General features: G+C 47.7%; 11 protein-coding genes across 11 annotated transcripts; 6 read left to right on the top strand and 5 right to left on the bottom strand.

The window, feature by feature from the left end:
* The first annotated feature begins 1,000 nt into the window (after nt 1-1,000).
* On the top strand, nt 1,001-3,019 carry C8Q69DRAFT_451539 (NAD(+)-isocitrate dehydrogenase subunit I). Its single transcript, XM_028629497.1, has 5 exons — nt 1,001-1,201; nt 1,300-1,360; nt 1,420-1,494; nt 1,553-2,456; nt 2,528-3,019. The coding sequence occupies exons 1-5, from the start codon at nt 1,169-1,171 to the stop codon at nt 2,613-2,615; spliced, it is 1,161 nt and encodes a 386-aa protein (XP_028489182.1). The 5' UTR covers nt 1,001-1,168; the 3' UTR covers nt 2,616-3,019.
* Nucleotides 3,020-6,921: 3,902 nt separating this feature from the next.
* C8Q69DRAFT_451537 (hypothetical protein) lies at nt 6,922-8,735 on the bottom strand. The gene is made up of 4 exons (XM_028629496.1): nt 8,312-8,735; nt 7,959-8,251; nt 7,762-7,903; nt 6,922-7,701 (listed from the first exon to the last, which is right to left on the bottom strand). The coding sequence occupies exons 1-4, from the start codon at nt 8,431-8,433 to the stop codon at nt 7,059-7,061; spliced, it is 1,200 nt and encodes a 399-aa protein (XP_028489181.1). The 5' UTR covers nt 8,434-8,735; the 3' UTR covers nt 6,922-7,058.
* C8Q69DRAFT_451535 (hypothetical protein) lies at nt 8,736-10,590 on the top strand. The gene is made up of 3 exons (XM_028629495.1): nt 8,736-9,192; nt 9,254-9,576; nt 9,640-10,590. The coding sequence occupies exons 1-3, from the start codon at nt 8,871-8,873 to the stop codon at nt 10,261-10,263; spliced, it is 1,269 nt and encodes a 422-aa protein (XP_028489180.1). The 5' UTR covers nt 8,736-8,870; the 3' UTR covers nt 10,264-10,590.
* A 117-nt stretch (nt 10,591-10,707) lies between these two features.
* Nucleotides 10,708-12,778, bottom strand: C8Q69DRAFT_28591 (hypothetical protein). Its single transcript, XM_028626964.1, has 2 exons — nt 12,346-12,778; nt 10,708-12,277 (listed from the first exon to the last, which is right to left on the bottom strand). The coding sequence occupies exons 1-2, from the start codon at nt 12,492-12,494 to the stop codon at nt 11,074-11,076; spliced, it is 1,353 nt and encodes a 450-aa protein (XP_028489179.1). The 5' UTR covers nt 12,495-12,778; the 3' UTR covers nt 10,708-11,073.
* Nucleotides 12,779-13,573: 795 nt separating this feature from the next.
* Nucleotides 13,574-15,099, top strand: C8Q69DRAFT_451530 (putative peptidyl-prolyl cis-trans isomerase). Its single transcript, XM_028629494.1, has 4 exons — nt 13,574-14,092; nt 14,355-14,500; nt 14,630-14,767; nt 14,848-15,099. Exons 1-4 carry the CDS (start codon nt 14,038-14,040, stop codon nt 15,037-15,039), a joined length of 531 nt encoding a protein of 176 aa, XP_028489178.1. The 5' UTR covers nt 13,574-14,037; the 3' UTR covers nt 15,040-15,099.
* A 207-nt stretch (nt 15,100-15,306) lies between these two features.
* C8Q69DRAFT_484400 (alanyl-tRNA synthetase, cytoplasmic) lies at nt 15,307-18,656 on the bottom strand (the record flags this gene model as incomplete). Its single annotated transcript, XM_028631765.1, has 6 exons — nt 15,307-15,480; nt 15,537-17,945; nt 18,014-18,049; nt 18,105-18,131; nt 18,190-18,335; nt 18,413-18,656. The coding sequence occupies 6 exons, from the start codon at nt 18,654-18,656 to the stop codon at nt 15,307-15,309; spliced, it is 3,036 nt and encodes a 1,011-aa protein (XP_028489177.1).
* A 135-nt stretch (nt 18,657-18,791) lies between these two features.
* Nucleotides 18,792-19,458, top strand: C8Q69DRAFT_503057 (hypothetical protein; the record flags this gene model as incomplete). Its single annotated transcript, XM_028632453.1, has 2 exons — nt 18,792-18,903; nt 18,983-19,458. 2 exons carry the CDS (start codon nt 18,792-18,794, stop codon nt 19,456-19,458), a joined length of 588 nt encoding a protein of 195 aa, XP_028489176.1.
* C8Q69DRAFT_28578 (hypothetical protein) lies at nt 19,168-20,325 on the bottom strand. Its single transcript, XM_028626962.1, has 4 exons — nt 20,179-20,325; nt 19,974-20,102; nt 19,833-19,914; nt 19,168-19,775 (listed from the first exon to the last, which is right to left on the bottom strand). Exons 1-4 carry the CDS (start codon nt 20,230-20,232, stop codon nt 19,609-19,611), a joined length of 432 nt encoding a protein of 143 aa, XP_028489175.1. The 5' UTR covers nt 20,233-20,325; the 3' UTR covers nt 19,168-19,608.
* A 463-nt stretch (nt 20,326-20,788) lies between these two features.
* On the top strand, nt 20,789-21,923 carry C8Q69DRAFT_28676 (cyclin-dependent kinase regulatory subunit). The gene is made up of 5 exons (XM_028626974.1): nt 20,789-21,146; nt 21,228-21,349; nt 21,402-21,546; nt 21,613-21,671; nt 21,726-21,923. Exons 2-5 carry the CDS (start codon nt 21,243-21,245, stop codon nt 21,760-21,762), a joined length of 348 nt encoding a protein of 115 aa, XP_028489174.1. The 5' UTR covers nt 20,789-21,146; nt 21,228-21,242; the 3' UTR covers nt 21,763-21,923.
* Nucleotides 21,924-22,711: 788 nt separating this feature from the next.
* C8Q69DRAFT_28530 (hypothetical protein) lies at nt 22,712-23,953 on the top strand. Its single transcript, XM_028626956.1, has 3 exons — nt 22,712-23,225; nt 23,312-23,583; nt 23,665-23,953. Exons 1-3 carry the CDS (start codon nt 22,853-22,855, stop codon nt 23,842-23,844), a joined length of 825 nt encoding a protein of 274 aa, XP_028489173.1. The 5' UTR covers nt 22,712-22,852; the 3' UTR covers nt 23,845-23,953.
* A 705-nt stretch (nt 23,954-24,658) lies between these two features.
* On the bottom strand, nt 24,659-25,588 carry C8Q69DRAFT_396738 (thioredoxin-like protein; the record flags this gene model as incomplete). The annotated part of the gene is made up of 5 exons (XM_028627753.1): nt 24,659-24,736; nt 24,809-24,856; nt 24,922-25,323; nt 25,399-25,418; nt 25,504-25,588. 5 exons carry the CDS (start codon nt 25,586-25,588, stop codon nt 24,659-24,661), a joined length of 633 nt encoding a protein of 210 aa, XP_028489172.1.
* Nucleotides 25,589-25,668: the final 80 nt, after the last annotated feature.

Raw genomic sequence — 25,668 nt, 5'->3', positions numbered from 1 at the left:
GGAGGTCGACTGTTGAAGAGTCCAAACGCGAGAGACTGCTTGTCTCTGGGTTCAGATGCTCCAAGCTCCGATTTCCATATCTGGACTCCACGCTTTATCCTTGCACACGGCTGACCGGGACGACGGCACCACCGATCTAGATGAAGTAGGGGACTTGCCGTCGTCTCGAGCGATATAGCCAGCAGCAGTATGACAAGAAAGATAGGAGATAACTTCATGACCGAACCAGCGGTCGAGAATGCAAATCTGAACTAGAAAGAACTGGAAGTATGAAAACGTTGTTCACGATATTGTAAGTAATTATTGCACAGAGAAGACTTGAGGGTTCAAAGTAGATATGGCCGTTTGTATTTCGTTTGTATAGAAATGCTTCGCGGAAGAGAAGCGATGCATGATTTTAGGAGATCTCCAGGCACGAGAAGGCCTCATGGATTATTTTGGGAAGGGAAGATGTATATAATTCAGACAGGAGCTAATCCATCACTTCGATTAGATGCTGATTCACGGCAATAAGCGATTCATCCTGAATATCGCCGTTATTGCCAGTGGTCAGTCACTCAATAGTGGCACTCAATAAGCACTGATACAAAAAAGAAAGAGCAACAAACATCTGGGCCCACCAAGGGTAGAGAACACTTCCCAGTTCGCATGTAGCCATCTACTGAAAGTGTCAATAGAAGTCGCAGTATACTAAATATCGCGGTAAATACCGAATCGGATGTTCTTGGCATTCCCGATCGGAAGATTCAATAACAATAAATAAGTAGTAAGTAGCGATATCGGCAATAAGTACCCCCGCGGAAGATAATAATAGGAAAAAGATGATAGGGAAACGAAGAGGATATTCGAAATAGGCCAGATCCTATAATTATTATTCCCTAGACTAGAATAGAATCGACAGTGAGGAGATCAGATCCATATCGGAAAACGGACCATCGACCGGCCAGCCCGAAGCCGAAACGTGAGAAGCAAAGAAAGAAAGTCGCCCGCTGCGGCAACTTGCCCCGATCCCGTTTTTCCGGTCTTCCTTCACTTCCGCGTATCGAAGACTACTAACTAACTAACTAACTAACTCCTCGATCTCTCTCTCTTGTAGCTTCAAGCTGCGCTCTCGACGCTTCCTTCCTCCTCGTCTCTCCCCTCCGTCATTCTCACTCTGTCGCCCATCATGTTCTCCCTGAGAACTGCGCAGCCGGCTCAGGTTCGTTGTCCTGCCACTTTCCCGCTGTGGATGGTTCTTTTTCGCACGGTGCCTGATGCTTTCACCTTGGCGTCACAGCTAACATTATCTTCGTGTAGTCGCTTCTGCGCGGCGCTTCCACCGCGTCGCACTTTGCTCGCTCTTCCGTTCCGTCTAGAAGTACGTGGTTTGAAAGGCAATTGCCTGTCCGTGCCGTCAAAACTGACCTCGAGTTCTAGCTCTTGCTACGGTCCAGTCCGACATCTTCAAGCCCACCAAGTATGGTGGTAAATACACCGTCACTCTGATTCCAGGTACGGTCTGCGCCTCCTCTTGTCCGGGGTCGCGTCCTCTGACCGACTATTTGTTTAGGTGATGGCATTGGTGCCGAAGTCGCGGAGTCCGTCAAGACCATCTTCAAGGCCGACAACGTACCAATTGAGTGGGAGCAGGTCGACGTGAGCGGTGTTGACACCGGCAACAAGCATTCCGAGGAGCTGTTCAAGGAGTCGATCGCCTCTCTGAAGCGCAACAAGCTCGGTCTCAAGGGTATTCTGCACACCCCTGTCGAGCGTTCCGGTCACCAGTCTTTCAACGTTGCTCTGCGCCAGGAGCTCGACATCTACGCCTCGGTCGTTTTGATCAAGAACATCCCTGGCTACAAGACGCGACACGACAATGTCGACCTCTGCATCATCCGTGAGAACACCGAGGGAGAGTACTCCGGCCTGGAGCACCAGTCCGTCCAGGGCGTCGTCGAGTCGCTGAAGATCATCACCCGCGCCAAGTCTGAGCGCATCGCCAAGTTTGCTTTCAGCTTCGCTCTGGCAAACAACCGCAAGAAGGTCACCTGTATCCACAAGGCCAACATCATGAAGCTCGCAGACGGTCTTTTCCGCAGCACCTTCAGCAAGGTCGCCGAGAATTACCCCACTCTCGAGACCAACGACATGATCGTCGACAACGCCTCCATGCAGGCTGTCTCCCGGCCTCAGCAGTTCGACGTGATGGTCATGCCTAACCTGTACGGTGGTATCCTGTCCAACATTGGTGCCGCCCTTGTTGGTGGCCCCGGTATTGTTCCCGGATGCAACATTGGTCGCGACATCGCCGTTTTCGAGCCCGGTTGCCGTCACGTCGGTCTCGACATCAAGGGCAAGGACCAGGCTAACCCTACCGCTCTCATTCTCTCTGGCTCTATGCTTCTCCGTCACTTGGGTCTCGATGAACACGCCAACCGCATTTCCAAGGCCGTGTACGACGTGATCGCCGAGGGGTAAGTTCATCAGCATTCATACTACGCTCTGATATGATTTTGTCGTGTCACTAACACTTCTGGATCCGCAGCAAAACGAGAACCCGCGACATGGGTGGCCAGGCTAGCACCCACGAGTTCACCCGGGCTGTCTTGGACAAGATGGAGACTGCTCTGTAGATGATTCCAGCCGGCACCATCTAATCGCAATTGTTGTAGGGGTATGCATGGAGGATTCTTGGAAGCTTAATCTGTCGTAGCTATACTGCCATTTCATATATATTCTTGTTCAAGTTTCCACCTGTGGTACGTATCATCATATTAAGACTCTGTAAAGAACTATTCCAGGAAGCAAACGCCGAGTCATTGCTTCGATAGTCTCACGAATTGCGCTTAGTTCTGCGGCAGGGGTATCTTCGACAGGTTGGTCCGACATTTTTGAAATGAAATTGAAATTCAGAGTATAAAATCATTTAAACTCACTATCCAGAATCATGATACGGGTCGTCAAGGCCCCGCAATAAAGAACTGTTGCCCCGGGTTCCTTTTTCTGAGCTTTTACAAGTGGCATGTTAGAGATCCAGACAAACTAGCAGTTCTCCATTTTGGTCAACTGGAGAAAGCCATCATGGCATAACAGCCCGTAGAGATTAAACGTTTGTTCCGTGATACTTAAGCGCTGTTATACTTCGCAAAGAATTGGTGGGCCAAAATGCGCAACTCCAGGAAAAGTCCGATATAGACCTGTGCTAGTTAATAGTCTGCCGTTCTCGTCAATCAATTGATAAGGGGGGCTTCTGCTGTATCGTATTCTGTTTATCTGGTGACTGAAGCGTTAGAAGGAACATTACTCAAACCCGTCTTGTGAGGTGAGGATACCCGGGAGTACAAGAATAGCAGAGCATAAGCTGGAGCTGGATCTAGGATACATATCTAGATCATATCCGCTCGGTATAAACTCAACTTACTAACTGATACTGCTGTTAATGGGAGTCCTCCCTCATGATTATTGAACTGACTGCTGCTTGACTTCGTCGTGCAAAGAATGCTTAATTTCCCCAGAGAGTCCTAACTCCTGCTATTTGATATACAATTATTGTTTCATGTGCTTTCTCCTTCTACTTCCCGAAATACAGATTCCTCCTCTCTTTGGTATCAGATGCCCTTGTCAGGACTTCCTTCCTTTATATCTAGATCTGTAAGAGGACCTCTCTGCCGTTCGCAAGAACTTAAATTTGGAGACTCCCAACTGCGGAAGTATATTCGTAGCTTCTCTGATAGACGCAGAATCGACCTTCAACATGGTATACAATCCGGTTCAGATCAACAGAGGAACAGCATAGATAGTACCGGTATGATCCCGTATCAGATATATCTAGAATAGCAACATATTACATCTGCATATCCCTTGAAAGACATCCCTTTTTTTTCCTTCGTCGTCTTGCCAATATAGAAACTGCATCACGAGCACTGAAAGGATATAATGGTGTCTTGTCTCAGGGTCAAAATGAGCAACTAGAATCCTACCCCTTTCGAATACTCAATTTCCATCGCTGAACTTTTGGAGTAGCAACACCTTCTCTGCTATTTCCCTTAGACCCTGCTGCCCATAGATGCATGTTTGCGTGAAGATCAATCCAATATGACATCTCTGTCAAAGGAAATTTCAGCAGAGGGCAGAGAGAATACTTTGAAAGACCTATTCGATACAGCCTTTAATATAATATCCGGATATGAATAGCCACTAAGAGAACAACAATATTGACCGAAGAGATTCCATTAAACCATAGATCTCTGTCTTTGTCGGCAAGAAGTTGCGGATATAATTCGGAGTACCCGGCTTCGAAAACAATTGTTGGGAACGCAGCTCCGCGTGGCCTTAATAATATTAATAGTTTTCGAGCTCGTCCCTTGGTAGTACACGGTTTTGGGGTCCCTAATCTGGTAATGTCTCATTCGTTGTAAATGATGCAGGTGTGTAAATTGATAAAAGGAGATAAAGTCCACTTCAGCATGTCTCGTTCTCGTAATATAAAGGTATCGTAGAAATCCGGTTCCTTGTAAATATTCTGCCAAGGGAAACGAAAAACTGTCAAATCGTTGACTTTCATTAGTATGCTGCATTGATAGATTTTTTTTTTTTTTGCTTCAGAGGAGATATAGCAAGATTAGAAGAAATTTGTAAGGTTTTGGTCTTACTTGAAGTAATTATATTAACAATTAACACTTCTACATAATGTTGCAAAGCTTGAGACGTATAACTATTGTGAAAAATAGGGAGCGTAACAGAAAAACTAAATGTGTATGTGACACTGAATGCTTCAACGAAGGAGTTATTCTTCCCGAATAAATAAAAGCTATGGTATATGTGATCCAGGGTGGTAAGTAGTGGCAGGGTAAATGATTGCCTGATAATAAGTAACCAGGCCATGATGATTCCGTAACAATCTGGATTATACGACTCTCAATTAATCTGAAGGTCAAGGAACAGGCTTTTAGCACCTGGTAACCGATATCAGGGCAAATAGATATGTATTGTAGATAACCTGGACCAAGAGTAGCAAAGATATATCACGATCTGAACTGCGTTTACAGACCATGGCTATATCAATTAGCTTCGTCGAAAGGAAACACCGCCGAATCACCAAGAGACATACTGCCACGTTCAGGCAGGAGACACGGCAGACAGCAGAAGGTAAAAGTGACTATAAAAGCTCGGATTTTCGCTTATATCACTGTCAGCTCTCATTCTCTCCAACAAGGCACGTTAAAACAGCTTATTTAACAAGAAAAGGGGCAGCGGGAAGGGGGTCCGCCTTGATTCCGAAGAACACGTTCGGGTGACGGAGACATGGTGGTTATTCGATGAAGTCAAGAGTGTAAAGAAAAAGTAGAGCAGCTGGCCGCCCGATGATTATATATACCCTTTATTGAGAGCACAGGAAGAGAGAATAGGCTGCAAGATCCCAAACCCAAGCCGGAGCGACTACAATAAGCGCATCCTCCGTTGGCAACAGTGTGCAGTACTGGTTTCATGGTGAAAGCAGGCATACTGGATAGTTTCAGAATGTAGAAACGATATCCGATATCAAATGAGAAGTCACTAATATATAGAGAGGTGATAGGTAAATGGTCTCGGAATAGCGGGTTAAGGAGATGGTGGATTGAATTTTAGTGAACGCGTGAGCCCGCATTCAATATATCGCGGAGTTGGCTTACGACAGTATGCAAAATATGGATAAAGAAAGAGATTTCGTCAGATTCTTGAAACTAGAAGCGTCAAAGTCTCTTTAATCAGAGTGGATTTGGCGAACAAAGGCGTAAGCGTAAAGGGGGAAATGGAGCTGCAAAGATATATAACATAAAATCAAAAATGGTGGAAGACACGCCACCAAATCCTATAACTTTGACTAGCTCGAATAGAATAATATGAACTACTATTCTCATGCTAGTATTGTCTCTAACCAACAAAAGAGAAGAATAATGCCCATTACTGAGGAATGCCAGAGGGACTGAGATTTCATCTTTCTGCCAATACCAGTACTTTTATATATAGAGCTGAATTCTAGAAGCTAGATTCTTCGGCAAGATTTCAATGTAGCCTGATAATTCATTCTTCCTGAGAACCATACCACGAGTAGTTGGCTGCAAGGTGAATATCGGAGCTGGGGGGAAACGCCGTCGACACATGAGTCCTCCGTACCAAATTCACCGACTATTCCTCGGCTACGAACCTGCTGTACCCTCCTCTCCTAAGTTAGGTATTCACTCAAGAGCATGTCGATTGCTTGTCCGTTCTGGTGATTCTGACGGGCTATCAAACTGTGGCATACATGGCCAATAGAAACTTATGAATCCTGAAAACCGAGTAATTTTTTCACTTTTACCTAGAATGTCGACCTGGGCATTTGTATGGGTTAGCGATATGGCTCTTCTGCGGTCGAATGATGGAGGACGCCGAAGGAGAAATCACCTCATGGTCAGAAGTCCCTTGAGGTCTGCTACTACTCAATTGAATCCAATCTCCTGAAAGTCTGGGTCACCCGTTTGAAGACAAAGAGTGATGCTAATTCCACTAATCCTCGTGTATCCGCTTAACTCGTGAGGCTGGATATTTACCTGAGGGACTGTTTGCAATTTCCAATCCCTGTCTCCTGCCGGATGCATTCGTATCACAAGGTTTATAGATGCTATAATCAGAGCTTCCATATCACTATCCCTCCATACAACGCCGCAGCGTAATTCCCGATGATCAAAGAGCGGTGGAAACCCTATATCCTTACAAGGACTATTACAAGCTCTACTAAAGTCTTCTCAGTTAAAATGATCGCAATAGACCTTGAAGGTGTCGAAGAGCTGTAAATTCTTCGCCCTAGACCTTCAAAGATAGAGGCGAGATATGCTTTAATATGATATATTCTTCTAAGACTAACGTTTTCTTATAGCTACTTCTTATTCGATTAGTAACACCTTCATTTCTAGCATACTGAGTCTACTGCACAGGGAAAAGCAGAGGAAACAAACTTTTAGGAACGGGATGGGATACTCAGGCTGAGCCCGGCCAAGACTTTTTAATATTTTTTTAATTCCTTTAACTTATTACTTTTTAAATTAAACCTTTACCTAGACACGTAGTGCCCTTTGATTGTTCAGATTCAAGTCCTTGACCTGCATAGACACCGCTGTCCAAGTTCGGGTTGTAGGGTCATATTCACCCCGTACCTCAATTCTGCAATATCCCTTGGGCCCCTTTAGGCCGACAGGACCAGCCATGTAGAATACACCGCGCCGAGGTACTTGAGGATCTCTTTTCCATATCTCCTTTAGTCTCTTCTTAAAAGCTGCCGAAGCTTCGTGTAAATCCGACCCAGGCCCAAACTGGGGTCTGGGGAGTCGCTGTAATGTGGATATAATTGCTGATGGATGCTGTACGATTGGCTGTCCACCTTTTGAAATATCCTCCCCAAGCTCACCTTCCGTACGCATGCGCGTTTCTGCTTCGGCAGGAGGAAACTTTGTGTCCGTTGTTGTGTGCCCTGCAAGAGTCGACTGATCGAGTGGTATTGAAGGTTGAGCGATCGGCTCAGGTTTATTAAATCCTATAAATTCCTTCACGTGGTCGACCTGTTTTCTCCACAGCACTAAATACGCATCTTTCATGGCGAGAGTTACAGCAAACGGAAGTAGGCACTTCACGAGCCGAGATCCTTGTTCAGGTGCCATTGGCCTGGAGGTCCACAAGACGCCCTCGTGACCAAATTCTAATCTATACAACGTATCAACATCCCGAACATTGAGCGATGAAGAATATCCAACAGGTACATACCCTGATAGTTCGAACTGGGGAGGCGCTCGATACGGAAAGCGATGAACAAGCCAGGACCCAGTCAAGGTAAGAGGGCCCCCAAGCACACGTATGATTTGATTGGACTCAGAAGCCTTCTTCCATACAATTGATACCAACTCATCTGTGTCTGTTAGAATGGATTGCCACGGGCGAGGCGCAGATATAGCTGGTCCTACCTCTCAGTGCAGGAAGTCGTTGCTTATCACGGGCGATCTTCACAAACTCCTTCCACTCGGGGTCTGATGGCGCATAAAGTTCGCCCGGCCGAACACTGGGCAAGGTGAGAGGGATGAAGAGTGCGTCCGCGTCGTCCATTTCGCCCGGACTCTCCTCCGTATGTTGCTTGTTGGGTTTCGGGGGTTTTCCATCTTCAGCGTCAATATCATCGGCCTCGTCGAAGCGAAGGAGGACCAAGGAACACCATATATTAAATGCAGCGCCATAGAGGAAGAACGATGTGAAGAACCTCCTTTGGAACAATTAGCTCTTGGTCACATTCGTAACAAGCGCACAGAGGGAGCCTGCATACTTGACCCATGGTTTCTTGAGTTTTACCTGCTGAACATTCGCGAAACCTGCGCGCTGAGATAATGGCCGACTATGCCTAAGATATAAGCAGCGACGGCATAGTGGCCGCCTGAACTGTAGCATCGGGTAACCTCGACCGTTTATCTGGTTTTCATGACCAGGAGAAAGACAAAAGTTGAGTCCGCTCTTGTGGTACAGCGATGAGCGACAGGAGCGAATAAACAAGGCGGGCTATCGGGTTTGCCCAGGCAGGTTGAATTCGGCCCTCGAGATGGCCCAGGAGTTAAGTGACTGACTTAGAACTGACAACGTTGGACAAAGCATGGATGTTGCCCATCGGAGGTGTCGCAGGTGCTCCATGCACGTGACGCCATGCTAGCTATCCGCTCTACTCTCCGGCATCAACTCCTAACCTCAGCCGAGCAACTTGCAGGCCGTCACCTTATCTGGCCTCGAATCAAGCTGGCCGCCGGGCGGTTACCACTTTTTACTGATGAATCATTGCAGCACCTAGCATCAACTTGAATTGTTATACATCTGCGAGTCGAATAAACGACAGAATGCGGCGAACGGCGAACTTGTTCGCCCTCTCTTTGGTGGCCGCTCTCGGGGCGAATGCGTATGATGCTTCGGTGTATACCTTTGACCGGCAACCGCGAGTGTCTCCTTCTCACGGAATTACTCTACCGCAAGATGCAGCAAAATTGATCATAGAACGACGAATGATGCTCCAGGAGTCCGTGCTGGGCTCTGCAGATGATGAAGTGGTAGAATATGTGGATCAGTTTGGAGGACAACAACAATCACTCTTTGGCTTGTCGCACGAGCACAACGATCCGCGAAGACAGCTTCTCGTCCTTGAAGGGGTGGATGATGAACTAGGTCCGTCCAATATTGACAGAACGTGGAACGGGAGCTGTAGCTAACAGTACTTCCTTCATAGTCTCTGCTGTCCCGAACGCGGAATCAAACAAGTTCAGCGTACACCATGTTTCAGGAGGATTTGCCAGCGATGACTCTCTCGAAACTCTCATTGGAATGAACCAAGATAAACGAGGACCATTCGTGACATGTGCATTCGATGTGAATGGCAATGGCAATGCTGAAGTTCCTGCGGAGGCCCGCGAATGTCTCTCGACGACCACCGCCTTCCCGGAAGCATTGCAAGTTTTCGGCCGGGGATCCTCTCCATCATTCCCGGTGAGAAGGGTTGAAAGTTGGAGCAAAGAAAATGGAGCAATTTCAATCCTAAGAATCACACTCCCGGTATGTCATTTACAGACCTGACTATATACTACTCCCCGCTAAACGTAGTGTCCTTCAATCTAGTCTCGGATGGAACGTAAAGAGAAAGCTGCGGTGTCCAACACCCTGTCGTCTCTTTTCAACAACCTATCGTCTCTGGCAGCCAAGTCGGAACAAGAGACGACCGTCCTTCTCTTGCCCCTGACGGATGTTACAACAAAGCAAAAGCGCAATGCTCGTTATGATACAAAAGAGAGCGCTCTAAAGCCAGCCGTGTCACAAGCGGCTTCGTCAAAATCCTCGTCTCTCCACGGTTCGCGGTATGAGAGCTCAGTTCCATCGACGCTGATGCCAGTCTGCTATCTTTCGGATTCTGCGTGTGTTGAAGCTACGAATAACTGCTCTGGGCATGGACACTGCTACCGCAAGTATGGTTCTAAGGATGAATCCGCTCGAAGCGACTGCTATGCATGCAAATGTGTGGAAACTGTGGAGAAAGGCAAGGATGGTAGTGTAAGAACGATCCAGTGGGGTGGTCCAGCATGCCAGAAGAAGGATGTGAGCACGCCCTTTTTCCTGCTGGCTGGCATAACACTAGCTATCGTATTCGCGATTGCCAGTGGCATCGGTATGTTGTTCAATGTAGGGCAACAGGAGCTACCTAGTGTGATTGGTGCCGGTGTTGGAGCGCCGAGGGCGCAGAGGTAGACCATTGCGAAGCTAGCTGTATAACTACCTAACTATTCGACATGCCGCCTCATGTTTGTTTATATCACTCGTCTCGTCTCGTGTTTTCCAAATCTGAGTCTTGTTTAGCAGGAGTTGCTTATGCACGAAGGCTTCTTTTTTCAAGTTATGTTCATGTTGTGCTCCCAATACAAACGAAGAATGATATTGGGTAGGCCCCACTTCAATAATCACTCTTCGTATTTTAAAAAAGAAAGAAAAAGAAAAGATAAGATAAGCCTCGGCTTTAACAGCCTAGCAGGTTAACTGACCTTGAGCATGACCGTTTAAGGATCGATTGTATGAGATACTCCCTAAATGATGATATATACTAGAGTTGAAAAGACGCGATAATTTCGGAATACTACTAAAGCTACGCAGGTCCAGAACCCTTCAAAAGGGCGATAAACGCAAGATCGCAACCAACACGAGTATCAAGGACTGATATTCTACCTAGGATGAAAAGCTACGGGAACGTACTAGTCCGTCCGCCCTTAGGGTGAGAATAGTCACTGCATAGTAATTTGAAAAGTAGATAAATAGCTTTCTCATGGTATGTTCGTTAAAACGCAGATATACTCCAAAGCAATAGAAAACAAAAATGGAGGGTAATGGTACATAAATCCTGCATGATGTGCAACGCAGTTGCAACATGCACAGCCACTGGATGTCAAACAGGCACTCACATTCGAATATCAACATCGATTTTATAAATGGCATATGTCCCAAGAATACAATTATAGTCATGCGCACGTAGCCTCAATGAGATTCGAGTCCTTTGGCTCATTTGGCTCAAACGGCGGAGCCTGCCTCGAGTTGTCGAGGAGTAGGCTCCTCTCTCGATGACCTGGTATCTGCATTTGATGACAGGCGCAATCCTCTGCGAGAATGACTGGAGATAGGCGACCTAGGTGAAGAGGAAGGTAACAGCGTCGAGCGAGCGGAGGTTAATAATGATCTCCATCCTGAAGTCCGCTGCCCGTGTCCGACTGTGTCGGAAGGATCAGCAGCATTGTCTGAAGGAGCAGCGAGGCGTGTTCCAACGGGTGATCTCCTTTCCCCTTGAGGCAGAGGCCCCATAGACCGACTGGGTAATACCACTCTGGGCCGAAACAAGTTCACTCTTCCACCAACGAAGACGGCCTGCGGCTGTGTGGGCGCATTCGTACGACCATGCACACGTCGACGATGTCGTGCATCTTCTTGCCCTCCTTCAGTACCTGCAGGTCTCGGTTTGGGAACATAGTAGTCCGCTTTGCAGAGAGGACAACAGGCACGACGACTTGTCAACCATGGGTCTACACAAGAAGCATGGAATACATGTCCACACGTGAGCCCCCGAATCTCATCGTCGTCCTCGATTAAGTCAAGACAAATAGCACAGGAATCTCCTGGGTCTGGAAGTAGCTCAGCCGCAATTGCTGTTCGAATGGGATCGTCCTCGTTGTCTTCCGAGGTACGCGGTTCTTTGTTTGCAGTGTCATCTGCGTTGGTCTGGCGAGCGTCGGCATTGGTCGACTCAAATGATCGATCGTCATGGATGGGAGGTCCTGCCTCTCCTTTTTCATCTGATTGGACCAGTATATGCTCGTTGTGTTGGACTTGTTCAATGGTACTCGATAAGTCCGAGGAAGTAGACTCTACACGTCGATGGGTCCCGGCTGGGGCGGATGTAGTCGCTTCGGGAGAAATGGAAATTCCAACAGTGACAGCAGATATGCCATCTTCATTCTTCAGACTCTGGGGTCTACTGCTCGGTGCCGTAATTCCTCCGGCAGTCGGAAGACCTTTGTCCGCTCTCGTCGATCGCCACACTTTATATTTGACAAGGGGGAATCGCTCATTCACTTCATCCATCGTCATTAATTTCTTCTCTCGTCGCCTCCTATGCGGCCTAGGCACACTGATTAGGTCTATAGTTTCCCCGGCTCCTTCATTGCGCATTTGACGGTTTCGTTGGTTATAACGAAAACAATATTTGACACCGACAATGATCCTGATCGTCCGCGAGTCGCGAGTTAGAAATGAGAGGCAGGGAATTCTCTTCGAGTATCAGAAACTGACCATAGATTTGTAAAAACAACACCAAAGCCGAGAGCGACAAAGAATAATAAGGGCGAGTTGGTCGGCCCACTGTTACCACTACCACCTCCGTTTCCCGCGGCGGAACTCGTTGCAGCCGCGCTGGAAGTAGTCGCAGAAGCTGCTGACATCTTGGGATCACTGATGCCAGCCGTGGCGTGAGTTAAGGGCGGAGTTCGGAAACAAGACGGTGATAAGGGCGGAGCGTCAAGTTGTATACTATAGAGCAAACGCTCGAGAAATTACTCGCCCCGATGAATGCGTCTTCTCTCGTTTAGGAGACCGATAGAAAAGAATTCTCAGGACCAGTCGCTCGCCAGTTCACCGTCGGCGCTGGGGAGGGAACTGAAGCACCAAGCCAGGCTCGCCTGGTGCTTTTTTTCCTTTTCGTTTTGGCAGGCAGGGCCCAAGTTTGTCAGTAGTCGTCACAAACTCTGCATGCGCACTCATTAGAGAGCGCCTGTGGACCATTCCACTGACAGCATTCGCAACTGACAGAGAGATACTCCGCGAAATAGATAGGGCCGCGAGCGCAAACTATGAAAGGCGATTATAGTTGCCGTGCACCACTAGGTAGATTGTATCTCAAAGACGAGGACGGGATGGAGGTCACATTAGACCTAACCACTTGGAATTGGATATATAGACGAATGCTGGGAGCTCCGTAACTGCGAACGCTTTCGACCGGGGCAGTTGGGATATGTCGACCGAGATCGGGAGGGGGCCGGCCCTGGCTGGTAACACGGGAGAAGGCGACAAGTGCACCGGGTTGGTAGGTAGGATGAAGCGGGTATCAGTAATGGAGATATGCTACCTCCCCGGAGGTGCCGCGATAAGTAGGAGAGCGTTGCTGATAATGGATGGCAGTTGGCAATGACAATAATGGTAGCAGACGGGAAGAGAGTCGAGATCTCGGGGCTGACACTGCAAGTCACGAGATTGCTCCCGCGAACCTAATTAATTAATGGAGGTTTAGGAGCACACGCCCTCGTTTTATTTGAACTAGGGATCTTGACCATCTGCCCCTTAACGTAGCCCTCGTTTCAGATGTCGATCGCTTATAGTAAATAAGTGGTAGGAAAGAATGTGCTTCTGGTGCGATAAACGGGTTGTTTTCGGTCAAAAACGTCCGTGACGGCCGTTTTCGTACATACAAAGTATAACTACTCTAACAGGTACTCTAACTGGATGTCGTTTCGCAGCTGTAGACCATCACCTCGTTCCGTTGATTAATATGTCTTTCTTCAGGCCGTTTTATAGTAGTTCTTCAGTACAAGGGACTACAAAAGTACTGTACCTAGATCGATACGTACAATGACACAAGATAGCTATTACCCCCTGTCAGAATAGGTGCACTTCTTGTATACGAAAAGAAATTAGATCCATCTCTACATTAAATACGAAGATTCCATGGCGCATCAAGGTTGTATGGCCGTATTATCTCGATGGTGGTTGTTGGCATCCTCATGGGCGTGGGTGAAGCTTGAAGGTGTGGCAGGAAACAATCATAATCCCTACCTAAGCTAAGCTAGGGTGACGTCCGCTTTTAACATCTCCAATCTAGGAGGAGATCAAAATTGACATTGGAGATCCCTACATTGAAGGGGCTCTATCAAGCAAACATTACGACAATTTCCTTTCGCGAATACAATATCGTATCGCTCTAAGGACACAATGGCAGATTCGAAGGCTCCGAATCCGGTCGTCTTTTTCGACATCGCCCTCGGTGGTAAGTGACATGCATCTCTTTCTGGATCGCCTCGAAACAACGCAGAAGGGAACACTCCAGCATTCAAATCTCAGTAGGATGGGCAATAGTCTTCCAGCTACAGGAGGACAAACCCCCCACTTCCTAATCTTGATGTTTCTTTGAAACCATGGTGTCTTTTTTTTTCTGCATCACTTTTTTATATGTATACCTGTCCACCGGATTCATCTTCGCTACTATCAATAAAATGGGACAAGATCTAACATGAAAGCCATCACTTCAGGGCAGCCACTGGGCCGCATTAAGATGGAATTATTCGCCAATGTTGTCCCTCGCACCGCGGAGAATTTCCGTCAGTTCTGTACCGGCGAGACGAAGAATCCCCAAGGACAGCCACAAGGCTACAAGGGCAGTAAATTTCATCGAGTGGTATGTTCAACAGCAACGCCTTTAAATTTTTTTTTTTTTTTTTTTTTTTTTTTTTTTTTTTTTTTTTTTTTTTTTTTTTTTTTTACCACAGAAGAAGAACTTTCAGTCAGGCTAATGTTACATGCACAGATCAAAGATTTCATGATCCAAGGTGGTGACTTCATCAAGGGTGATGGCACGGGCAGTGCTACGATTTACGGTACCCAAAAATTTGCAGATGAAAATTTCATCATGAAGCACGATAGCCCAGGAGTGCTCAGTATGGCTGTAAGTCAAGGAAATATCTACCACCACCATTCTCTGGGATGCCTCTCTCTCGCGAGTGCTGGCTAACTAACACTTTCTAGAACTCTGGCCCAAATACAAATGGGTGTCAGTTCTTTATAACTACTACGCCGACTCCCTTTCTTGACAACAAACATGTTGTCTTCGGAAAAGTCATTGACGGGATGGATGTTGTCCGTATGATAGAGAATACCAGGACAACAAGAGATAAACCAAACCAGGACGTAGTTATTGTACAGTGCGGAGAAATGTGACCTTCGCTAGCTTGTGATACCGTCGAGATCTACACAGAAAGAATAAAAGAGGGCTAAAAGAAAAAGTAGCTTTATATACTATTCGCTCTATTGTTCCTGGAAGACCATCCCTAAATGATGAGGTAGCACGATATCGTATTCTGCCGTTTTCCTAACCACTCCGTTTCTTGCAGATACTCAAAACGTGGATTCTCCCACCAAGCCATCATGCAAATTCCCGAAAGAAAAGAAAATCATGTGTCACAGAGCTAACACAATGGTCGGAGCTTACAACTTAAACTTCTGAAGGTATTCCGTAGCCTGAGCGATGGCTTCATCCACCTTATCGACGTTTGTGCCACTGCCAATAGCAGTAGGAGCCTTACCTCCAGCCTTACCACCAACAGCTCCAGCAACAACACCAGCCCACTCATTTGGCGAGGCGCCCTGTTCGCCCAGGTTCTATCGTCAAGAATTAGTACCAATGCTTCGAAGATCGTGCTGTTCACTGAGCTTACCTTGGGGACATAGCACCCGTGAGACACCCGGCCCTGTTCAGAATCTGCAGCCAGGACATACACAGCCTTGTCTGAAAGCTTCGACTTGACATAATTGAGAGACTCGCTAACTGCCTTGGCGTTGGCAGAAATGGGGAGTCTCACAACTAGCCAAGGCTTATCCTTGTTCTCGGGATCCTGGAAGTAAGTCGTAATTGTCTCAAGCGCCTTCTTGGACTCGAGTTTCTGCTGAGCCTTCTGGCCCTCGATAACTTGCTTGTTGATCTGGTTAAAGCGCTCGCGCAATTTCGCCTTGTGCACTGCGGATATCGAGAGCTGGCTCAGCTCAACCTGGATCTGCTTCGCTTCTTGCTCTTTCTTGGGGCCCATTTCCAGCTTATCAAGCAAGTCTACGCGCTTTTCGAACTCTTGAGCCACCCTCTGCACCTCATGAGCTTCCTCACCGGTCACGGCGATTATACGACGGATGCCTTTCGCAATACCGCTTTCTTCCAAGATGATGAGGTCCTTGATGTCTCCGGTTTTCTGCACATGGGTTCCACCGCAGAACTCGATGCTGACTTCTTCCCACCGCGGGTCCTTGACGTTCTTCAAGATCTCCTCCAACTCAACTCCCACGGAGACAACGCGGACAGGATCTGGGTACGTCTCACCGAAGACAGCGCGAACTCCCGCGATTTCCCGAGCTGTTGCCAACGGGACTTCTTTCGAGTAGACAGCGCAATTTTGGCGGATATACTCGGTTGATTTGTCCTCAATCTTCGCCAGATCGCTGTCGGAGATGGCCGACTTATGCGAAAAGTCGAATCGTAGCTTTTCCGCCGCAACAAGCGAGCCTCTTTGCTCGATTCCATCGCCAAGAATCGCTCTCAGGGCGAAGTTCAGAATATGCGTTCCGGTATGGTTGTTCCTGATGGGCCACCGACGAAGCTCATCGTATTCAGCAATAACCGTATCACCGAGAGAGAAAGATCCATATTTCATAGTACCAGTGTGTAGAACGTAACCGGCGTATGATTGGACATCACCGACCTCAAGTTCGGCCTTTCCATCGATGATAATTTTGCCTGTGTCGTTTTCCTGTCCACCTTGCTCTGCGTAGAAATTTGTGCGGTCAAGGATGATACCGAGTTGTTCCCCTTCTGGTATCTCATCCGTGGAGGAAACGAACTTCTTGGCATGGTAGATAGCCTTGATCTGGGCGCTGATGTTGCCCCTCTCAAACTTGGCACTGTCATCGGTCTTGGGTACATCGTTCATCTTTTCCAGCTTTCCAAGGTCGTGCACGTCCAGTTTGACAGTATCAGCAGCAGCTTTCTTTTCGCCTCTGCTTGCCTCCTTGGCTTTCAGTCTCGCTTCCTCAAACTCGGCATCATCGATGCGCAAGCCGCGTTCTTCAGCCATGATTTGAGTCAGGTCCACAGGGAAGCCGAAGGTGTCGTACAGCCTCCAAACATCAGCACCGTGCAGTTTGTCCAAGCCCTTGACCTTGGCTTGCTGTGCATAGTTCTCAAACTGTCTCTCACCGCGGTCCAGAGTCTTAGCGAAGGAGATTTCTTCTTCATCCAAGATCTCCATAACGTCAGCCTGCTTCTTCTGCAACTCCGGAAACATGCCGCCCATCTGCTCGACAACGGTGGGCACGATCTTGGAAAAGAAGCTTCCAATCTCGACTTGGAAATACTTGCGAGCAAACCGGGCTCCTCGACGAAGGACTCGACGAATCACATAACCGCGACCTTCGTTGTTTGGAGCAGCCCCGTCCGTGATGGCGATGGTCAGCGTACGGACGTGGTCCGCGATCACACGGTATGCTGTGTCGATACCGTCTGGATCCTCGGCACCGAAACGTCCCTGGTAGTCTCGTGCGCCGGTAATTTCCTGGATCTTCTTGAACAAAGGAAGGAAGACATCTGTGTCGTAGTTCGAAGACTTGTCCTGCAGTATAGAAACCAATCTTTCGTAGCCCATTCCTGTGTCAACGTGCTTGTTGGGAAGGGGCCGCAAAGAACGGTCGGGTTCGCGGTTGTATTGGATGAAGACGTTGTTCCAGATCTCAAGAACATCAGGATCATCCTGGTTGACCAGATGCGCAGCGTTGCGTCCGCCGATGCGGTCATAGTGAATCTCACTGCAAGGACCGCAGGGACCCTGGTCACCCATTTCCCAGAAGTTATCCTTCATGTTTCCAGGAAGGATGTGGTCCTCAGCGACACCGACCGATCTCCACAGTTCTTTGGCTTCCAGGTCTGGCTCCAGGCCACCGGCTTCACTTCCTTCAAAGTACGTAACGTAGAGGCGGTCCGGGTCTAAACCGTATACTTTCGTCAACAGGTCCCAGGAATACCGGATCGCATCCTTCTTGAAGTAGTCGCCAAAACTCCAGTTACCCAACATTTCGAAGAATGTCTAGTGATAATTCCCGGTCAGCGAGTGGTTCTTCTATCAAGCTTCCTTTGTTTAGCGGGGTAACTCACATGGTGGTAGCTATCTTTCCCGACATCGTCGAGATCCTAGAATGATCAGTAAACGCAGGTCACGAGAACATTTAGCAATGAATAGACGTACATTATGCTTTCCACCGGCACGGATGCACTGTTATAGAGTCAGCAAGAGAAGTATAATATCGAGGGGGAAAGTGGGCGCGGGGTACCTTCTGAGAGTTGACGGCACGCTTGAGCTGCGCAAAGTCGGACTGGGGATCGACAGTTCCTAGGAAAATCGACTTGAACTGGTTCATACCAGCATTTGTGAAGAGCAGAGTAGGGTCCGATAGAGGGACCACCGAAGATGAAGGCACTGTATCGATGTCGCATGTCAGCAAAAAGAAGGGCAAAAAAAAGACCAGAGCAAAGGAGGGGCGAAATTGGGCATACCGAAAGTGTGGCCATTCTTCTTGAAATAATCCAAGAAAGTCTCCCTAACTTGACTGGCAGTCCACTCAGGACGACGCGGCAGAGTGGAAGCCATCCTGAACAGCGCGAAAGGAACAGTCCGGTGTTGGGTTGTGCTGTTGCGGAGAAGGTGAGGATGATGGAATGTTCTGGGAATTGGCTGGGATGGCGAGAATAGGTGAGTCAAAGCCAGTTCCCCATCCTTGAGAACCCGCAGAACTCTCATAAAGCGGACCGGCCACGAGCAGAAACTCCTGCCTCGAAACACGATTGAGCAGAAACGCCAGAACAGAAGAGATTAGCTGCGCTTCGCGCTCTCGTCCAAAGTTTATCGCGGTCGCTCCGATTTGGGAGTCGGTTGATGGCACCGCATTTTGATCTGGGCGTTCGAACTCAAGGCCAGAAACGCCCCGCGGAGAGCGACCCCGACGGCGACCAACCTTTGACCAAGAAGTTCGGGCGCCTGCACATCGGTATTGATCTATTATTTTCTGTCCTATTGAGATTATCTCTATTCTGCTTGATCTGTATTAACCATATCATCTTCCACAGGGCCTCTGCCAGATTGCAATGGGTTCGGACAGGAGCACGCGCCACCGGCAGTCCGGCAGCCATCGTTGCCAAGCGACTCGATGCTGTTAGACGACACAGAGCACACGACCTACATCTACGATTTAGAACGCGAGTTGAAAGAGATAGAAGCACAGGAGGGCTGCATCGCCTTTCTGCCGGAAATCGAGAAGCGACTGGTTTCAGTACCAAAGGCCTTACTCGCAGATTCGAAGCCGCGAAATAATGAGCTTGTGGTCTACCAAGTACCGACGTCATTGACCGTTCCCAAGGAACAGGACAGCGTTCGAAAGGCTATTATTGAATCCAGAGCAAGAGCTAGAGAAAAGCAAGCTGAGATACAAAGAAGGAATCATCCGGAGATCCAGCGCAACTTGGCAACCGATGCTCCGAACGGCTCCTCTGGCACTGCAGCGGATGTGCCTCGAGATCCAACCGAGACGATGGATATCGATTAGAAGTGAGATATCACTGGGCCAGACGTCTTTATAGGTAATTTCATTAATGATAGGCTGAGAGTTGTGTCCAGCACAACCTGGACATTGCAAGTCACTTTCGAGGAGTGCTCATTATCTCCTCGAAAGGAAGTGGCCACATCTCCATGGTCTCTAAATCTGGGGTGCTGCCCTGGGTATATAGGCTGATGGGGGTAGCACAGGCGCGGCTCCTGCTTCGGCAGTAGGACTCGCACCGAAGGTATCTCTTGTGTACTGCTGGTTCTGCCACGCTTCTGTCTTTTCTGGCGCTAGTTGGGGTGCACTCCCGTAGTTATATGCTAATGAAAGTCAGCAATAATGTATAGCTTTCTCCTGTTGGGCAAGGTTCAGTTCACCTGGTGGTTGTGCCCCATAAGGCATTTGGGCATAGCCAACATTGGTAGCCGTATAAGTACGCTGGTCGCGCGGATAGAACCACTGGCGCGCATGTTAGATTCTGCCGTGATTTTTGAATATATCTGCTCATATAAACTTACTCTGTGATAAGCGAGTGGAGGAAGGCCCTTTCTCATCCGTACTCGAGCATGCAAGAAACCCGCAAGAAACCAGATCAGAAGAATCAGAGCAATACCTGCAAAGATTGCCCATCGTATAATGAGAATGGTCTAATACATGGTCAGTATTCAATCGAACCTGAGATGAAGTGTCTTGCCGTCTGTCTGTCTGTCTGTCTATACATACATCAGCTTCGCGAGCGAATTCATTGGCCTCTTGCTGCCTTTCAGAATCCGCCATCTCGAGTGTGTTTGATATAGTATAGTATAAATAAAAGTTATCCCAGATAATGCTATAAATCTTAAATAAAGAACGTATAAAGTGGGTTGCCAAGCACAGCTTAAAGCAGAGTCCCTGATAGAGAAAGGAAGGTAATGCAGGTCAAAATGGTAAACAATGGAGTAAGAGAACACAGGAAACGAGATTCTAGGTGACTATGGAACATATTAGTAGTCTCCCCTTCACTGTGTTTCGGCAACGAGGCTGAGTCCCAGTCTGTTGCACGGCTGAAACGTGTAATCCGACATGAGATGCACCGGGCAAGACCTCCTTCCATTTCTGATCTGTCCTGGAAGGTAAGTATAGCATTGTTGCTTCCCAAAGGGGGCAATGCAGAGACTCTGTGGCGGTTCTTAAGTGGCATCCGACCTTTTTGTAGTCTGGCGTGTCCTCAAGTCACTGCGGCAATTGCCTCTTCCTATGGTAGATAGATAACTAGTCTAGCTGTATAACAGTCTGGAGAGTCTCGTGATCGACACCTGAGGCAGCCACAGAAAGTCCTAGACAGGAAGAACCCGACTGGGTGGGCCGGTACCGCATTAATTGACCCAACTTCCTTGGCGGTTATTGAGATACGCATCGAGTACTACCGACTACTGACAGCCCACCGCGGAGTAAGAAGGCTAACACTCTCCTGCTTGTCCTCTCTTCTCAATAATTGCGCTTTCTTTTCTATTGCTGTTTTTAGATCCCCCCTCAAACAGCTTGATATCCAGAACACGGTATTGGATAACGCGATTCTGGAAGTTCTGAATCACCACGGTCCGGTTGCTTTTTTTTCTCACCGTGTCTTACGGGTCTGAGTGGTGCGTAACAGTTCGCGTCACATTGATATCGATCGGCAAGGCCCTGTCCTTTCCGGCTTCTCTTTGCGAGTACGCGTTTCCCTGCTAATCTCTCCTCGCCGTCGCACAGAATCCCGGCTCCTATCCGAATCCTGACGCCTTTCTCGTCAGATCAGATCCTAGACAATGGCCGACATCGACATCTCCAGAAGAAACAAAAAGCCCCGTCTCTTGCTCGAGTCGGAGCGGGAGAAGCTTGAGGAATTCATCGACTCCATCCATTACTCCGCTAGGTATTGCGGTCCAGACTTAGCGTTGGCGAAACCCCCCGCTGACAAGCCGCAGATATTCCGATGATGAATACGAGTACCGACACGTGCAGTTGCCGAAGAATATGCTGAAAAAGATCCCGGCCGATTATTTTGATAGCGCTAAAGGAACGTTGAAGCTTCTGTGGGAAGAGGAATGGCGGGGCTTGGGCATCACTCAGGTATGTCGCAAATGCAATCAAACAACCCCCCCAAATTGGTCCATGGCAATTGACTAAGCGATTCAGAGTCTGGGATGGGAACACTACGAAGTACACGAGCCGGAGCCACATATCTTGCTTTTCAAGTATGCAACTGCTCTTCTACCCACATCACTGTAGCGTCTACTGACCTCTAATAGGCGTCCCATTAATTACCAACCTCCTGTTTCTCAATAATTGTTTACAGTTTGTTCCCATACTTTACAAGTCGTCTCGACGGTTTGTTCCCGTTGAAACGGCGACCTCATGATCATGTGTATCTTTGCTTCGATCATTCCTGGACAGTACTTACTTTGCCTCGCGCTGAGATCAGTTCGAGATGACCCATGAATACACCGGAATTCACTATATTCCTGATAACGTGGGCATTCACGAGGCGGACGAGTGCTCGAGCCACCTTGCCAAGTCAGAGGCGCTCTAGAGTTTTATACTCTAGATACTCACGACGTTCTCAGACTCGGTAATCAGCAAATAATTTTAATCAATATAAAATAGGAAAATATCTGTAGATAGTTCAAAAAAAAATTCAAATATCAAAAAGAAATCGAAATAAAAAACTATGAAGACAAAAGATACAGTATGGTACATTGGTATTTTGCCGGCAGAAGGGCGCGGGCACTTATGCATCCTTTACCGCCCTTTGTATCCTGGGTTATCCTGGAATATTCTGCCCTCTGACTTAGACCGCCTTCTTCCCAAAGTAGCCTAGTAGACTACTTCCTACTAGGCCTTATTTGGATCTCCGGTTCTATGGCCGTCACAATTAAGTGGTCACATATATAGATCTTCACTACCATTGTTTAATATCCTTTCCACGGGCCCGAACTCTACGGGCGCGCCCGCTTGGACCATACCATCAGTTATGTGATGTACACCTGCCAACGGAGGAGTCATTAACTTAGAGCTTAGTGAAGTCGCTGCCTGGAATTTTGCCGCCCTCCATAAAGGATATAGATACCTCCTTCTCTTCTTTATTCCTTGCATTATCTGCACCGCTACTTCGTTCTATCTGAGCGCTATTATCATTGTTACTGATCTGCCATTTTCGAATATTGAATGGCACGGAAGCAAGGTCTGACCTGAACACTTGAATTGCTTGCTTGCTTCTAGGTCTAGGGCGGGATTCGATCCCATATTTCTCTTCAGCATACAAAGAACATATCTAGATCCTAGTGATCTAGTTGGTTCCATCCTATATTTATGATCTGCTGCAAACAGATGATCGACATATCACCTGGCATTTCTTTTGTACACCGACACTACCACCATGTCTCCGAACCAGCGACATTACCTACGCAGCGAAGCCAATCCTTCCGAGAGTACCCACACAGCCCAGCAGCTCTTCTACGAGGTAAAGAGAAGGATTCTCACCAGCAACGGTCCAGGCTATTTCCAGTACAATGTTTCAGACCCCAGCATTGGCTTGCTGCTGTCGAAAAGTCTCGATAGCAACGGGGAGATCGAACGTCGTTCAGTCCACATCTCATATAACTCATTTACGCGCATTCTGTCCATCAAAACGCCCATTGCGTTTCAGAATTCTCATATAGCTTGGGCTGTCCGCGAGTTCGCACTGAGTCTATCTAGCGGCTTCTTTACATTGCAGGAGTTTGACGCGTTTATTTTCTCTTCTGATAGTAGTAAGTTTTCTTTCTTAATTCGGATCTTATATATACGACGAGAGAGAGAGAGAGAGATAGGTATTAATTCGAAACCCAATAACTAGCTTTTGAAAATTTCTTGCCGCCATATGAGAACTCACTTAAGCAACCAGATGCCTATTTTCGTCTCCCGGGGTCACGCCATCCGACTATTGTTTTCGAGGCGGGTTATTCGGAATCCTATCCACAGTTAATCTGTCATAGGGACATCTGGATAAACGGAACGTCAGATGTAAATGTCGTAATCATCCTAAAGTGGTCTCTAGTACAGAGTGGAACGATCGTAGAAGGATTCCTGGCAGTTTGGAGACGGAATTCTTTAACTTGTCAACGTTTTGTGAGTATTACAGTAGTAATTTCTTTTAAGTATCTATTATTCTTTCTTTTTCTGCTGCTCACTTATCGGATACAATTATAGGAGATATTCCCAGCTCCTCCGCTAGGGGTCCCGGCACAGGAAATCACCCTTTATAGGGGGGATTTTTATCCTTCGGGTCAGGTACCTTTTGGCAGAAATGCTAGTGATATATGGCAATGGCCGTTGGATTCCCTCCGCACTAGAGGCAGCCCGGATGATCCAGGACATCCAAAGGGGTAACCTGGTGTTCCCCCCAAACCAAGGACACCAGCCCATCGCAAAGAAGGGAGTGACGTCTACCTCCGCGTCACAAGGGGCGCTCCGAAACTTTATACACACCAATTCATAGACAGACAGGGGCAGATCGTGCCCCCGGCCAACGTGGCGGAGGAGTTGGATGTCACGGACGTTATGGTAGAACTCGCACTGGCTAACGACGATGAGGAGCTCCGTCGAGTTACGGCTCATAACCTGGAAAGGTGGGCTTACGCCGTCAGAACCAGACTTTACATAGTAGCAGGGGGGACAAACGTGGAGGAGGACGAGTTACACTTTGTCATCCCCGACGTCAAGGTGCCAAACATGTTGACCTTCGCCCAGCCAGGAGATTGGACACCCGATCCGACATCCAACAGCCAACTCCCAACCGTAATAGCGCGATAGTTATAGTCGACGAGGGAAACGCGACAGGACAGGACAACGACGATGACTAAGGACAGGACCAACTGACCTTCAACATGACCGTGTCGCATCCTAAAGGACACGGAAGCAACGGTATGATTTGAACTACTTGGCTACGTTGTTAGGTTTCTGGCTTGACTCTGGATCTAGGGGGGGATTAATCCCATGGTTATCTCCTATAGCATATAAAAAAAATCTAGGTCCTAGTGATTTATTAGGTTCTATCCTATAACTAGGATAGGTATGAAGGAACCTATCGCAAACGGGCGATATGGCAGATCACCTACACAAATTTTTATGCGACGACACGTTTCACTCTGGCCTCCGGGAATCTCATCTGGGAGACCTCCAGTGGATCCAGATTCGATACGTCTCAAATCACGTTCTCCAGAAGCCATTCTTCCCACTGAGCGGCTGTAAAACTGCTGCTGATAGCCTTCTCCTCGGCTCCCTATATTTCAAACCACAGTCAACATTCACTTTACTTCATGTATGGTAACTCAGCAGCGACGATCCAACTCACATCAAAGAATACAGTAGGAGTAACATGGACGCCCACAACACGGTTCACCTATATTTTAAATAAGCCATAAACCCAACATTGCCAATTCCCTCAGACATCATGTTCTTATTTACCTTCGTCATGAATTTAATATCATTAGTGACACCATTGCCAGTATTCAAGATGCCTCCTGGACCAGGCTTGTCACTGATAACCAGTAAACTAAGCACCTCGCTCTCATCCACTCCAATACTACCCGCTATCTTCGCCAATCTCCCATAGGTCTTGTTCCTTGTCTCATTCACGACATTCTCATCGAAGAAGTCCTTTTGGTGCTTGAACAACGCGGCGCTAAAGTCCCAGAACTTTTCAGGCGCTACCTTCAACACAGCGGCGGCAGCCTCGTGCGTCAATGTCGACGATGGATGCCAGGGCTGAATCTGCTGACGAAAGATTACCTGGAGCTTAGATTTGTATTTCTCCACAACGACGGGCCTGACTGAGGTGTAAAATGTGTTAAATAGCTTTGCGGAGAACTAGTTGCCGCGCCAGGTTTTAGTATGTATCCAGTTGTTATTATTGTAGGGTGGAAACGCGAACACCATACTTACAGGACAAACATAATCGAGATCTATATGAAATCAATCAAACAACCACAAGCATTAGCTCGAATCCATCATCAATATTCAATTAAACTACATCTAGTTCGAACCTACATAATTCAAGCGTATGATGAGCCTGCTGCACCGTGGCTGCGGCTGCGAACAACTTCTGTCCCGCGTACTTCGGAGGGAGCGCCATGATAGATATAGCACGACGGCAGAATATCAATGTGACCTAATACCGTTCGGTGGTAAGTTGTTTAACTGTCCGAAATAGTG

Source organism: Paecilomyces variotii, assembly GCF_004022145.1.
Source record: "Paecilomyces variotii strain CBS 101075 chromosome Unknown C8Q69scaffold_1, whole genome shotgun sequence".
Classification (NCBI taxonomy): Eukaryota; Fungi; Ascomycota; class Eurotiomycetes; order Eurotiales; family Thermoascaceae; genus Paecilomyces; species Paecilomyces variotii.
Note: the sequence above shows the minus strand (reverse complement) of the source record. Positions and strands in the feature narration are given on the sequence as shown.

Bases quoted from the DNA above. Each gene is read 5' to 3' on its own strand.
- C8Q69DRAFT_28676 (XM_028626974.1), top strand. From the start codon at position 21,243: ATGGCCGACATCGACATCTCCAGAAGAAACAAAAAGCCCCGTCTCTTG. The intron at 21,547-21,612 runs GTATGTCGCAAA...TAAGCGATTCAG, and splicing joins GGGGCTTGGGCATCACTCAG to AGTCTGGGATGGGAACACTA. The intron at 21,672-21,725 runs GTATGCAACTGC...GACCTCTAATAG, and splicing joins CCACATATCTTGCTTTTCAA to GCGTCCCATTAATTACCAAC.
- C8Q69DRAFT_451530 (XM_028629494.1), top strand. From the start codon at position 14,038: ATGGCAGATTCGAAGGCTCCGAATCCGGTCGTCTTTTTCGACATCGCC. The intron at 14,093-14,354 runs GTAAGTGACATG...CCATCACTTCAG, and splicing joins TTTCGACATCGCCCTCGGTG to GGCAGCCACTGGGCCGCATT. The intron at 14,501-14,629 runs GTATGTTCAACA...TTACATGCACAG, and splicing joins GCAGTAAATTTCATCGAGTG to ATCAAAGATTTCATGATCCA.
- C8Q69DRAFT_451537 (XM_028629496.1), bottom strand. From the start codon at position 8,433: ATGCTACAGTTCAGGCGGCCACTATGCCGTCGCTGCTTATATCTTAGG. The intron at 8,252-8,311 runs GTATGCAGGCTC...ATTGTTCCAAAG, and splicing joins CTCAAGAAACCATGGGTCAA to GAGGTTCTTCACATCGTTCT. The intron at 7,904-7,958 runs GTAGGACCAGCT...TAACAGACACAG, and splicing joins ACGACTTCCTGCACTGAGAG to ATGAGTTGGTATCAATTGTA.
- C8Q69DRAFT_28578 (XM_028626962.1), bottom strand. From the start codon at position 20,232: ATGGCGGATTCTGAAAGGCAGCAAGAGGCCAATGAATTCGCTCGCGAA. The intron at 19,915-19,973 runs GTAAGTTTATAT...CATGCGCGCCAG, and splicing joins CTCCACTCGCTTATCACAGA to TGGTTCTATCCGCGCGACCA. The intron at 19,776-19,832 runs GTGAACTGAACC...GACTTTCATTAG, and splicing joins TTATGGGGCACAACCACCAG to CATATAACTACGGGAGTGCA.
- C8Q69DRAFT_28591 (XM_028626964.1), bottom strand. From the start codon at position 12,494: ATGTCAGCAGCTTCTGCGACTACTTCCAGCGCGGCTGCAACGAGTTCC. The intron at 12,278-12,345 runs GTCAGTTTCTGA...GCGGACGATCAG, and splicing joins GTTGTTTTTACAAATCTATG to GATCATTGTCGGTGTCAAAT.
- C8Q69DRAFT_28530 (XM_028626956.1), top strand. From the start codon at position 22,853: ATGTCTCCGAACCAGCGACATTACCTACGCAGCGAAGCCAATCCTTCC. The intron at 23,226-23,311 runs GTAAGTTTTCTT...CCCAATAACTAG, and splicing joins TATTTTCTCTTCTGATAGTA to CTTTTGAAAATTTCTTGCCG. The intron at 23,584-23,664 runs GTGAGTATTACA...ATACAATTATAG, and splicing joins CTTTAACTTGTCAACGTTTT to GAGATATTCCCAGCTCCTCC.
- C8Q69DRAFT_451535 (XM_028629495.1), top strand. From the start codon at position 8,871: ATGCGGCGAACGGCGAACTTGTTCGCCCTCTCTTTGGTGGCCGCTCTC. The intron at 9,193-9,253 runs GTCCGTCCAATA...CTTCCTTCATAG, and splicing joins AGGGGTGGATGATGAACTAG to TCTCTGCTGTCCCGAACGCG. The intron at 9,577-9,639 runs GTATGTCATTTA...CCTTCAATCTAG, and splicing joins TCCTAAGAATCACACTCCCG to TCTCGGATGGAACGTAAAGA.
- C8Q69DRAFT_451539 (XM_028629497.1), top strand. From the start codon at position 1,169: ATGTTCTCCCTGAGAACTGCGCAGCCGGCTCAG. The intron at 1,202-1,299 runs GTTCGTTGTCCT...ATCTTCGTGTAG, and splicing joins GAACTGCGCAGCCGGCTCAG to TCGCTTCTGCGCGGCGCTTC. The intron at 1,361-1,419 runs GTACGTGGTTTG...CTCGAGTTCTAG, and splicing joins CTCTTCCGTTCCGTCTAGAA to CTCTTGCTACGGTCCAGTCC.